Below are 13,851 nucleotides of genomic sequence, written 5' to 3' on the forward strand. Positions count from 1 at the left end.
TGATGATGGATGGATGATGGAGTGATGATGATGGATGATGGAGTGATGATGGAGTGATGATGGATGGATGATGGAGTGATGATGGATGGATGATGGATGGATGATGGAGTGATGATGGAGTGATGATGTATGGATGATGGATGGGATGATGGATGGATGATGGAGTGATGATGGATGGATGATGGATGGATGATGGGAGTGATGATGGATGGATGATGGATGGATGATGGAGTGATGATGGAGTGATGATGGAGTGATGATGTATGGATGATGGATGGATGATGGATGGATGATGGAGTGATGATGGAGTGATGGTGGATGGATGATGGATGGATGATGGATGGATGATGGAGTGATGATGGAGTGATGATGGATGGATGATGGATGGATGATGGAGTGATGATGGAGTGATGATGGATGGATGATGGAGTGATGATGGAGTGATGATGGATGGATGATGGATGGATGATGGAGTGATGATGGAGTGATGATGGAGTGATGATGGATGGATGATGGAGTGATGATGGAGTGATGATGGATGGATGATGGATGGATGATGGAGTGATGATGGAGTGATGATGGATGGATGATGGATGGATGATGGATGGATGATGGAGTGATGATGGAGTGATGGTGGATGGATGATGGATGGATGATGGAGTGATGATGGATGGATGATGGATGGATGATGGAGTGATGATGGAGTGATGATGGATGGATGATGGATGGATGATGGAGTGATGATGGAGTGATGATGGAGTGATGATGGATGGATGATGGAGTGATGATGGAGTGATGATGGATGGATGATGGATGGATGATGGAGTGATGATGGAGTGATGATGGATGGATGATGGATGGATGATGGAGTGATGATGGAGTGATGATGGATGGATGATGGATGGATGATGGAGTGATGATGGAGTGATGGTGGATGGATGATGGATGGATGATGGATGGATGATGGAGTGATGATGGATGGATGATGGATGGATGATGGATGGATGATGGAGTGATGATGGATGGATGATGGAGTGATGATGGATAGATGATGGAGTGATGATGGATGGATGATGGATGGATGATGGAGTGATGATGGAGTGATGGTGGATGGATGATGGATGGATGATGGATGGATGATGGAGTGATGATGGATGGATGATGGATGGATGATGGATGGATGATGGAGTGATGATGGATTGATGATGGATGGATGATGGAGTGATGATGGAGTGATGATGGATGGATGATGGAGTGATGATGGATTGATGATGGATGGATGATGGAGTGATGATGGAGTGATGATGGATGGATGGATGTATGGATGATGGATGGATGATGGATGATGATGGAGTGATGGATGGATGGATGGAGGATGGATGGAGTGATGATGGATGGATGATGGAGTGATGATGGATGGATGATGGAGTGATGATGGATGGATGATGGAGTGATGATGGAGTGATGATGGATGGATGATGGAGTGATGATGGAGTGATGATGGATGGATGATGGATGGATGATGGAGTGATGATGGAGTGATGATGGATGGATGATGGAGTGATGATGGATGGATGATGGAGTGATGATGGATGGATGATGGAGTGATGATGGATGGATGATGTATGGATGATGGAGTGATGATGGAGTGATGATGGATGGATGATGGAGTGATGATGGAGTGATGTATGGATGATGGAGTGATGATGGATGGATGATGGAGTGATGATGGATGGATGATGTATGGATGATGGAGTGATGATGTATGGATGATGGAGTGATGATGGAGTGATGATGGAGTGATGATGGAGTGATGTATGGATGATGGAGTGATGATGGAGTGATGATGGAGTGATGATGGATGGATGATGGAGTGATGATGGAGTGATGATGGATGGATGATGGAGTGATGATGGAGTGATGATGGATGGATGATGGAGTGATGATGGAGTGATGTATGGATGATGGAGTGATGATGGATGGATGATGGAGTGATGATGGAGTGATGATGGATGGATGATGGAGTGATGATGGATGGATGATGGAGTGATGATGGAGTGATGATGGAGTGATGATGGAGTGATGATGGATGGATGATGGAGTGATGATGGAGTGATGATGGAGTGATGTATGGATGATGGAGTGATGATGGAGTGATGTATGGAGTGATGATGGATGGATGATGGAGTGATGATGGAGTGATGATGGATGGATGATGGAGTGATGATGGATGGATGATGGAGTGATGATGTATGGATGATGTATGGATGATGGATGGATGATGGATGGATGATGGAGTGATGATGGATGGATGATGGATGGATGATGGAGTGATGATGGATGGATGATGGATGGATGATGGAGTGATGATGGAGTGATGATGGAGTGATGATGTATGGATGATGGAGTGATGATGGATGGATGATGGAGTGATGATGGATGGATGATGAGTGATGATGGAGTGATGATGGATGGATGATGGAGTGATGATGGATGGATGATGAGTGATGATGGAGTGATGATGGATGGATGATGGAGTGATGATGGATGGATGATGAGTGATGATGGAGTGATGATGGAGTGATGATGGATGGATGATGGATGGATGATGTATGGATGATGGAGTGATGATGGATGGATGATGAGTGATGATGGATGGATGATGGAGTGATGATGGAGTGATGATGATGGATGGATGATGGAGTGATGATGATGGATGGATGATGGAGTGATGATGGATAGATGATGGAGTGATGATGATGGATGGATGATGGAGTGATGATGATGGATGGATGATGGAGTGATGATGGATGGATGATGGAGTGATGATGATGATGGATGGATGATGGAGTGATGATGGAGTGATGATGGATGGATGATGGAGTGATGATGGATGGATGATGGATGGATGATGGATGGATGATGGAGTGATGATGGATGGATGATGGAGTGATGATGGAGTGATGATGATGGATGGATGATGGAGTGATGATGATGGATGATGGATGGATGATGGAGTGATGATGGAGTGATGATGGATGGATGATGGAGTGATGATGGATGGATGATGGATGGATGATGGAGTGATGATGGAGTGATGATGTATGGATGATGTATGGATGATGGATGGATGATGGAGTGATGATGGATGGATGATGGATGGATGATGGAGTGATGATGGATGGATGATGGATGGATGATGGAGTGATGGTGGATGGATGATGGATGGATGATGGAGTGATGATGGATTGATGATGGATGGATGATGGATGGATGATGGAGTGATGATGGAGTGATGATGGATGGATGATGGATGGATGATGGATGGATGATGGATGGATGATGGAGTGATGATGGAGTGATGATGGAGTGATGATGGATGGATGATGGATGGATGATGGAGTGATGATGGAGTGATGATGGATGGATGATGGATGGATGATGGATGGATGATGGAGTGATGATGGAGTGATGATGGAGTGATGGTGGATGGATGATGGATGGATGATGGATGGATGATGGAGTGATGATGGATGGATGATGGATGGATGATGGATGGATGATGGAGTGATGATGGAGTGATGATGGATGGATGATGGATGGATGATGGAGTGATGATGGATGGATGATGGAGTGATGATGGAGTGATGATGGAGTGATGATGGATGGATGATGGATGGATGATGGAGTGATGATGGAGTGATGATGGATGGATGATGGATGGATGATGGAGTGATGATGGAGTGATGATGGATGGATGATGGATGGATGATGGAGTGATGATGGATGGATGATGGATGGATGATGGAGTTATGATGGAGTGATGATGGATGGATGATGGATGGATGATGGAGTGATGATGGAGTGATGGTGGATGGATGATGGATGGATGATGGATGGATGATGGAGTGATGATGGATGGATGATGGATGGATGATGGAGTGATGATGGATGGATGATGGATGGATGATGGAGTGATGATGGATAGATGATGGAGTGATGATGGATGGATGATGGATGGATGATGGAGTGATGATGGAGTGATGGTGGATGGATGATGGATGGATGATGGATGGATGATGGAGTGATGATGGATTGATGATGGATGGATGATGGATGGATGATGGATGGATGATGGATTGATGATGGATGGATGATGGAGTGATGATGGAGTGATGATGGAGTGATGATGGATGGATGATGGATTGATGATGGATTGATGATGGATGGATGATGGAGTGATGATGGAGTGATGATGGATGGATGATGGAGTGATGATGGAGTGATGATGGATGGATGATGGAGTGATGATGGATGGATGATGGATGGATGATGGATGGATGATGGATGGATGATGGAGTGATGATGGATGGATGATGGAGTGATGATGGATTGATGATGGATGGATGATGGAGTGATGATGGAGTGATGATGGAGTGATGATGGATGGATGATGGAGTGATGATGGATGGATGATGGAGTGATGATGGATGGATGATGGGAAGGCGGCTGGTGCACCATTTTCCACCTGAGTCACAAACCAGTGCAACCAGCAACACGCGGCTCAGACTGGCTCTTCAAGACAAATGGTGTGAGATGAACTCCTGGTTCGTTGGCGGCTCGCTGTGTTCGGTTCCTCCGTCGGGTCTCTGGTCACCCTGAGAACAACCTGAACTCGGAGGTTTCCCCGGTGGGAACCAGACACATGAAGACATCCGGCCCTGCGGAACCCAGATGCATGTGTTGCACCTGTTTCCGCGGGAACGAGGCCGACCACATCACGCCACTCAAAGGGTTTTTCTGATTTAGCTCCAGGACAGGAGAGGAGAGGTGGGAGATGTGGAGACGCCTGCTGAGACCTCCAGCGAACCTCCAGAGCCCTCTAGCAGCAGGAGCTGTGCACCAGGAGCAGAGGGAGGAGGTCTGTCGGTGGAACAGCCGTTCATCAAACTGAGCCAGGAGGAGTATGGAGAACACCACTCCTCCATCATGCACTGCAGGTAGGACTCAGCTCGCTCGCCCCGAGGGATGACAGACATCTCTGTTTTACTCCTGCTGCCTCTGATCCGCAGGGTGGACTGCTCCGGCCGCCGCGTTGCCAGTTTGGATGTAGATGGAGTCATAAAGGTTGTTTTAGGATCACTTGTTTTAGTAGACTTGTACTTTTCTACCTGAAGCTGACATGACAGACCTCCTCCTCTCCTTCTCCTTCTCCTCTTCTTCCTCCTCCTCTCCTCCTCTCCTCCTCCTCAGGTTTGGTCGTTCAACCCCATCATGCAGACCAAAGCCACCATCATGTCCAAGTCCCCGCTCCTGTCTCTGGAGTGGGCCACCAAACCGGACAGGCTGGTAAGAGCCTTTATCTGCTCCTCCCAACTCTGCGAGCAGCTGCATGGAGAAACTGCTCGCCGACCTTCGTTTAGCCGCTCCCAACAATGCTAACGGCGTGTGTTTGTGGTCAGCTGTTGCTAGGCAGCGGTGTCGGCACTGTGCGGCTCTACGACACGGATGCAAAGAAGAACCTCTATGAGATGAACATCGACGAAACGCATCCTCGGTGAGCAAACATGAACGTACAGAGGTCAGCAATAAAGCCGCCGTGGACCCCGATCCTAACGGTGTGGTCACACCGCCATGGCTGGGGAAGCGGCCATGGCGCTGCAGGGGGCGGGGTGGACGGCAAAACCAAGCAGCGACTTCCTTTTCTTTTAGTTGTGTCATGAAGTGAGCCGCCCTGAAGGAGAACATGGAAATACAGCCGGGACGAGTCGTGTTGTGTTTCCATGGCGTGCTGCCCATGGCGTTGTGTTTCCATGGCGTGCTGCCCATGGCGTTGTGTTTCCATGGCGTGCTGCCCATGGCGTTGTGTTTCCATGGCGTGCTGCCCATGGCGTTGTGTTTCCATGGCGTGCTGCCCATGGCGTTGTGTTTCCATGGCGTGCTGCCCATGGCGTTGGGTTTCCATGGCGTGCTGCCCATGGCGTTGTGTTTCCATGGCGTGCTGCCCATGGCGTTGGGTTTCCATGGCGTGCTGCCCATGGCGTTGTGTTTCCATGGCGTGCTGCCCATGGCGTTGGGTTTCCATGGCGTGCTGCCCATGGCGTTGGGTTTCCATGGCGTGCTGCCCATGGCGTTGGGTTTCCATGGCGTGCTGCCCATGGCGTTGTAAGGAAAAGTCCATTTTCCACCAGTTTCTGCAAATTCTGAGGAGAAAATTCAACGTTAGCTGAAAAACGGTGGAAGCTGAAGTAGCAAGGTGCATGATGGGAGTGTAGAAACGGCGTGGTTAGACTGACGGCAGCGTCCGCTTCCCGTTGCCAGGCGTTGAAGACGAAACATGACGTCTAACGTGACTCGTACGAAGAGAAACATTCAGAATAATGCTGCGTCTTTCTCCTCCAGCATCTTGTCTCTGGCCTGCAGTCCCAGCGGGACGTCCTTCGTCTGTTCGGCTGCAGCTCTCGGTCGATCGGGACATGTCGAGTCGGCGCCTCGGCTTCCTTTCCCGGTATCTGGCCAGCTGTTGCTATGGGATACCAAGACCGTCAAGCAGCAGGTAGGATGACGTGTAATTTCATGTTTCTGCTTCGGTCCAGCTGCTGAGTCGTGTCCAACAGGGCCGCTCTGGGTCAGGATCTGACCATGACAGGCTGTTTTCTCAGCTGCAGTTCTGCTTGGAGCCTGAACCGGTGGCCATCAACTGCACCGCCTTCAATCACAACGGCAACCTGCTGGTGACGGGGGCTGCGGACGGAGTCATCCGGCTGTTCGGTGAGCCTCGCAGCTGAAAACCTCCTCATTTACACACTTCCTGCTCTAGTCTTCATCATCAGAGAGACACAGGACAGGCGGGTCTACGGGTCGCTTCGCACCTGCGATCTGCAGCGGAGCAAAGGACGCGTCCCGTCTCAGCCGACGTTAGTTTTGCTGTTGGACAGAACCAGAACACACGGACCTGCTTCTCCACTCAGTCCAGATTTCTGGCATCTTTCCAGCAGAAATATCTGCGATGGGAAGAACTACAGCAGCGCTTCCTCCTCTCTGCTCAGGAGTTCAGGTTTATGGTCTGTAAACTGGACGTGATCAGAGCGATGTGGCTCAGAGACACCAGCAGGTCTGCAGGTACACCCAGCTGGTGGAGCGACCTGAGGTTCCAACATTATGTAGATGTCCATCTGGCAGAAACCGTTAAGGAAAGGTTTTTATGGTCCCCAAATATAAAGCTAAAAAGGACATCGTACAAGAACTACGTACTGATTTCTTATGGATAATGCTTTGTAGTTCCTCACCTTCTGCAACACCTGCTGCAGCAACAGTCGCTGCCACGGATCACACTGCCTCCACACCGCTGAGGAAACCCTGTCATCCCACATTTCATTCAGACAGGACTAAACGCAGGCTACAGTCAGCGGTGAAGCCGGACTAAACGCAAGCTACAGTCAGCGGTGAAGCCGGACTAAACGCAAGCTACAGTCAGCGGTGAAGCCGGACTAAACGCAGGCTACAGTCAGCGGTAAAGCCGGACTAAACGCAGGCTACAGTCAGCGGTGAAGCCGGACTAAACGCAAGCTACAGTCAGCGGTGAAGCCGGACTAAACGCAGGCTACAGTCAGCGGTAAAGCCGGACTAAACGCAGGCTACAGTCAGCGGTGAAGCCGGACTAAACGCAGGCTACAGTCAGCGGTGGAGCCGGACTAAACGCAGGCTACAGTCAGCGGTGAAGCCGGACTAAACGCAGGCTACAGTCAGCGGTGGAGCCGGACTAAACGCAGGCTACAGTCAGCGGTAAAGCCGGACTAAACGCAGGCTACAGTCAGCGGTAAAGCCGGACTAAACGCAGGCTACAGTCAGCGGTAAAGCCGGACTAAACGCAGGCTACAGTCAGCGGTAAAGCCGGACTAAACGCAGGCTACAGTCAGCGGTAAAGCCGGACTAAACGCAGGCTACAGTCAGCGGTAAAGCCGGACTAAACGCAGGCTACAGTCAGCGGTAAAGCCGGACTAAACGCAGGCTACAGTCAGCGGTGAAGCCGGACTAAACGCAGGCTACAGTCAGCGGTGAAGCCGGACTAAACGCAGGCTACAGTCAGCGGTGAAGCCGGACTAAACGCAAGCTACAGTCAGCGGTGAAGCCGGACTAAACGCAGGCTACAGTCAGCGGTGGAGCCGGACTAAACGCAGGCTACAGTCAGCGGTGAAGCCGGACTAAACGCAGGCTACAGTCAGCGGTAAAGCCGGACTAAACGCGGGCTACAGTCAGCGGTGGAGCCGGACTAAACGCAGGCTACAGTCAGCGGTGGAGCCGGACTAAACGCAGGCTACAGTCAGCGGTGGAGCCGGACTAAACGCAGGCTACAGTCAGCGGTGGAGCCGGACTAAACGCAGGCTACAGTCAGCGGTGGAGCCGGACTAAACGCAGGCTACAGTCAGCGGTAAAGCCGGACTAAACGCGGGCTACAGTCAGCGGTGGAGCCGGACTAAACGCAGGCTACAGTCAGCGGTGAAGCCGGACTAAACGCAGGCTACAGTCAGCGGTAAAGCCGGACTAAACGCAGGCTACAGTCAGCGGTGAAGCCGGACTAAACGCAGGCTACAGTCAGCGGTGAAGCCGGACTAAACGCAGGCTACAGTCAGCGGTAAAGCCGGACTAAACGCAGGCTACAGTCAGCGGTGAAGCCGGACTAAACGCAGGCTACAGTCAGCGGTAAAGCCGGACTAAACGCAGGCTACAGTCAGCGGTGGAGCCGGACTAAACGCAGGCTACAGTCAGCGGTGGAGCCGGACTAAACGCAGGCTACAGTCAGCGGTGAAGCCGGACTAAACGCAGGCTACAGTCAGCGGTAAAGCCGGACTAAACGCAGGCTACAGTCAGCGGTAAAGCCGGACTAAACGCAGGCTACAGTCAGCGGTAAAGCCGGACTAAACGCAGGCTACAGTCAGCGGTAAAGCCGGACTAAACGCGGGCTACAGTCAGCGGTGGAGCCGGACTAAACGCAGGCTACAGTCAGCGGTGGAGCCGGACTAAACGCAGGCTACAGTCAGCGGTAAAGCCGGACTAAACGCGGGCTACAGTCAGCGGTAAAGCCGGACTAAACGCAGGCTACAGTCAGCGGTAAAGCCGGACTAAACGCAGGCTACAGTCAGCGGTGGAGCCGGACTAAACGCAGGCTACAGTCAGCGGTGGAGCCGGACTAAACGCAGGCTACAGTCAGCGGTGAAGCCGGACTAAACGCAGGCTACAGTCAGCGGTAAAGCCGGACTAAACGCAGGCTACAGTCAGCGGTGAAGCCGGACTAAACGCAGGCTACAGTCAGCGGTGAAGCCGGACTAAACGCAGGCTACAGTCAGCGGTAAAGCCGGACTAAACGCAGGCTACAGTCAGCGGTGAAGCCGGACTAAACGCAGGCTACAGTCAGCGGTGGAGCCGGACTAAACGCAGGCTACAGTCAGCGGTGGAGCCGGACTAAACGCAGGCTACAGTCAGCGGTAAAGCCGGACTAAACGCAGGCTACAGTCAGCGGTAAAGCCGGACTAAACGCGGGCTACAGTCAGCGGTGGAGCCGGACTAAACGCAGGCTACAGTCAGCGGTGGAGCCGGACTAAACGCAGGCTACAGTCAGCGGTAAAGCCGGACTAAACGCAGGCTACAGTCAGCGGTGGAGCCGGACTAAACGCGGGCTACAGTCAGCGGTGAAGCCGGACTAAACGCGGGCTACAGTCAGCGGTGAAGCCGGACTAAACGCGGGCTACAGTCAGCGGTGGAGCCGGACTAAACGCAGGCTACAGTCAGCGGTGAAGCCGGACTAAACGCAGGCTACAGTCAGCGGTAAAGCCGGACTAAACGCAGGCTACAGTCAGCGGTGAAGCCGGACTAAACGCGGGCTACAGTCAGCGGTAAAGCCGGACTAAACGCAGGCTACAGTCAGCGGTGAAGCCGGACTAAACGCGGGCTACAGTCAGCGGTGAAGCCGGACTAAACGCAGGCTACAGTCAGCGGTGAAGCCGGACTAAACGCAGGCTACAGTCAGCGGTGGAGCCGGACTAAACGCAGGCTACAGTCAGCGGTGAAGCCGGACTAAACGCAGGCTACAGTCAGCGGTGAAGCCGGACTAAACGCGGGCTACAGTCAGCGGTGAAGCCGGACTAAACGCAGGCTACAGTCAGCGGTGAAGCCGGACTAAACGCAGGCTACAGTCAGCGGTGAAGCCGGACTAAACGCAGGCTACAGTCAGCGGTGAAGCCGGACTAAACGCAGGCTACAGTCAGCGGTGGAGCCGGACTAAACGCAGGCTACAGTCAGCGGTAAAGCCGGACTAAACGCAGGCTACAGTCAGCGGTGGAGCCGGACTAAACGCAGGCTACAGTCAGCGGTGGAGCCGGACTAAACGCAGGCTACAGTCAGCGGTGGAGCCGGACTAAACGCAGGCTACAGTCAGCGGTAAAGCCGGACTAAACGCAGGCTACAGTCAGCGGTAAAGCCGGACTAAACGCAGGCTACAGTCAGCGGTGGAGCCGGACTAAACGCGGGCTACAGTCAGCGGTGGAGCCGGACTAAACGCGGGCTACAGTCAGCGGTGGAGCCGGACTAAACGCAGGCTACAGTCAGCGGTGGAGCCGGACTAAACGCAGGCTACAGTCAGCGGTGAAGCCGGACTAAACGCAGGCTACAGTCAGCGGTGGAGCCGGACTAAACGCAGGCTACAGTCAGCGGTGGAGCCGGACTAAACGCAGGCTACAGTCAGCGGTGGAGCCGGACTAAACGCAGGCTACAGTCAGCGGTGGAGCCGGACTAAACGCAGGCTACAGTCAGCGGTGGAGCCGGACTAAACGCAGGCTACAGTCAGCGGTGAAGCCGGACTAAACGCAGGCTACAGTCAGCGGTGGAGCCGGACTAAACGCAGGCTACAGTCAGCGGTGAAGCCGGACTAAACGCAGGCTACAGTCAGCGGTGGAGCCGGACTAAACGCAGGCTACAGTCAGCGGTGAAGCCGGACTAAACGCAGGCTACAGTCAGCGGTAAAGCCGGACTAAACGCAGGCTACAGTCAGCGGTGAAGCCGGACTAAACGCAGGCTACAGTCAGCGGTGGAGCCGGACTAAACGCAGGCTACAGTCAGCGGTGGAGCCGGACTAAACGCAGGCTACAGTCAGCGGTGGAGCCGGACTAAACGCGGGCTACAGTCAGCGGTGGAGCCGGACTAAACGCAGGCTACAGTCAGCGGTGGAGCCGGACTAAACGCAGGCTACAGTCAGCGGTGGAGCCGGACTAAACGCAGGCTACAGTCAGCGGTGAAGCCGGACTAAACGCAGGCTACAGTCAGCGGTGAAGCCGGACTAAACGCAGGCTACAGTCAGCGGTGAAGCCGGACTAAACGCAGGCTACAGTCAGCGGTAAAGCCGGACTAAACGCAGGCTACAGTCAGCGGTAAAGCCGGACTAAACGCAGGCTACAGTCAGCGGTAAAGCCGGACTAAACGCAGGCTACAGTCAGCGGTGAAGCCGGACTAAACGCAGGCTACAGTCAGCGGTAAAGCCGGACTAAACGCAGGCTACAGTCAGCGGTAAAGCCGGACTAAACGCAGGCTACAGTCAGCGGTGAAGCCGGACTAAACGCAGGCTACAGTCAGCGGTAAAGCCGGACTAAACGCAGGCTACAGTCAGCGGTAAAGCCGGACTAAACGCAGGCTACAGTCAGCGGTGGAGCCGGACTAAACGCAGGCTACAGTCAGCGGTGAAGCCGGACTAAACACAGGCTACAGTCAGCGGTAAAGCCGGACTAAACGCAGGCTACAGTCAGCGGTGAAGCCGGACTAAACGCAGGCTACAGTCAGCGGTGGAGCCGGACTAAACGCAGGCTACAGTCAGCGGTGAAGCCGGACTAAACACAGGCTACAGTCAGCGGTAAAGCCGGACTAAACGCAGGCTACAGTCAGCGGTGAAGCCGGACTAAACGCAGGCTACAGTCAGCGGTGGAGCCGGACTAAACGCAGGCTACAGTCAGCGGTAAAGCCGGACTAAACGCAGGCTACAGTCAGCGGTAAAGCCGGACTAAACGCAGGCTACAGTCAGCGGTAAAGCCGGACTAAACGCAGGCTACAGTCAGCGGTGAAGCCGGACTAAACGCAGGCTACAGTCAGCGGTGAAGCCGGACTAAACGCAGGCTACAGTCAGCGGTGAAGCCGGACTAAACGCAGGCTACAGTCAGCGGTGAAGCCGGACTAAACGCGGGCTACAGTCAGCGGTGGAGCCGGACTAAACGCGGGCTACAGTCAGCGGTGGAGCCGGACTAAACGCGGGCTACAGTCAGCGGTGGAGCCGGACTAAACGCAGGCTACAGTCAGCGGTAAAGCCGGACTAAACGCAGGCTACAGTCAGCGGTAAAGCCGGACTAAACGCAGGCTACAGTCAGCGGTAAAGCCGGACTAAACGCAGGCTACAGTCAGCGGTGAAGCCGGACTAAACGCAGGCTACAGTCAGCGGTGGAGCCGGACTAAACGCAGGCTACAGTCAGCGGTAAAGCCGGACTAAACGCAGGCTACAGTCAGCGGTGAAGCCGGACTAAACGCAGGCTACAGTCAGCGGTGGAGCCGGACTAAACGCAGGCTACAGTCAGCGGTGGAGCCGGACTAAACGCAGGCTACAGTCAGCGGTGGAGCCGGACTAAACGCGGGCTACAGTCAGCGGTGGAGCCGGACTAAACGCGGGCTACAGTCAGCGGTGGAGCCGGACTAAACGCGGGCTACAGTCAGCGGTAAAGCCGGACTAAACGCGGGCTACAGTCAGCGGTGGAGCCGGACTAAACGCAGGCTACAGTCAGCGGTAAAGCCGGACTAAACGCAGGCTACAGTCAGCGGTAAAGCCGGACTAAACGCAAGCTATAAGTAGGGATGCACTGATACCGATACCAGCATCGTTATTATCTCAATACCATGCGTGTGTACTCGTACTTTGTATTAATAAAAGCGTACTGATACCACACCAGATACGACACCATTCCAGCCAGCGCAGATGTGTTTTATACTTCAGACGTGTTTTAAAAGAACTAAATGCCTTGAATGTTAAATGTGACATTTTCTGCTCCACTAACCAGTGATCCTCACTGTTAATTCAACAGGAGCTGCACTCAGCATAGCAAGACAAGAGGAGACCCGCACCCCCCCCAAACAAAGTGTTGCCACGCTACGTATCCTGCTACGTTGCCAAATCAGTAACATTGAGCTTTTTAGCAAGGAATAGTGATCCTAAATATTACACGGAGTAATGACAATCTTATGCAACAGTATGTGGTGAAAATACAATAATGCCTCCAGAATGTGGGCGTTTCTTTTTCATTATATATACGGAGCTACCGACGGAGCAGCTCTTTGGTGGAGTTCGCTGCAGCTGAAATCAGCCAGAACTGGCAACCCTGACAGGGTCAGTTAGGGCCGTTAGGACAGCAGAGTTTCTGCAAGCAGCCTGCAGGTCTTGTTTGTGGAGAGAACTGCAGCGTTGAGGATCATTATGACTTGTTTAGATGCATTTTCAGAAAGCCAGCAGCTGCTTCACGAGCCGCAAGTCAAGAGTCAGTGAGCCGCATGCGATGAGGAACACGGTACTAAAAGCTGGATCTTTGTTTTAAAAACACAACTTTATAGTTGTATTTAGGTAAAATGTGCCAAATCAGAATAAAACTGAAATTATTAGATCTGTGATGTTATTATATCTGTATTGGTGAGGTAACTTCAGAAAGGATAGGTCATTTATTAAAACCTAATGAAATCTGACACAGTTATAACAGCAGTAATAACCATAATAATCTTCACATAAACACATCTGGTATCGGCAAATATTCCGGTTTCAGATATCGGTAT

At 52.5% G+C, this 13,851-nt stretch overlaps 1 protein-coding gene across 2 annotated transcripts in view; it reads left to right on the top strand.

Annotated features, from left to right (window-relative positions):
* The window catches only part of wdr91 (WD repeat domain 91), a 54,806-nt gene that overhangs the window by 31,139 nt on the left and 9,816 nt on the right, over window positions 1–13,851 (top strand). Inside the window, exons 9-15 of one of the 2 annotated variants that reach the window (XM_079256924.1) lie at window positions 4,810–5,000; window positions 5,073–5,127; window positions 5,254–5,349; window positions 5,463–5,557; window positions 6,403–6,556; window positions 6,663–6,771; window positions 13,113–13,651. In XM_079256924.1, the coding sequence (XP_079113050.1) occupies window positions 4,810–5,000; window positions 5,073–5,127; window positions 5,254–5,349; window positions 5,463–5,557; window positions 6,403–6,556; window positions 6,663–6,771; window positions 13,113–13,234 (822 nt within the window). In that variant the 3' untranslated portion in view covers window positions 13,235–13,651. Of the gene's footprint in view, window positions 1–4,809; window positions 5,001–5,072; window positions 5,128–5,253; window positions 5,350–5,462; window positions 5,558–6,402; window positions 6,557–6,662; window positions 6,772–13,112; window positions 13,652–13,851 lie in introns of those variants that run through there. The other variant, XM_079256923.1, reaches the window with a different exon arrangement.

The sequence above is a fragment of the Telmatherina bonti genome (genome assembly GCF_933228915.1).
Source record: "Telmatherina bonti genome assembly, chromosome: 17".
In the NCBI taxonomy this organism is placed as follows: domain Eukaryota; kingdom Metazoa; phylum Chordata; class Actinopteri; order Atheriniformes; family Telmatherinidae; genus Telmatherina; species Telmatherina bonti.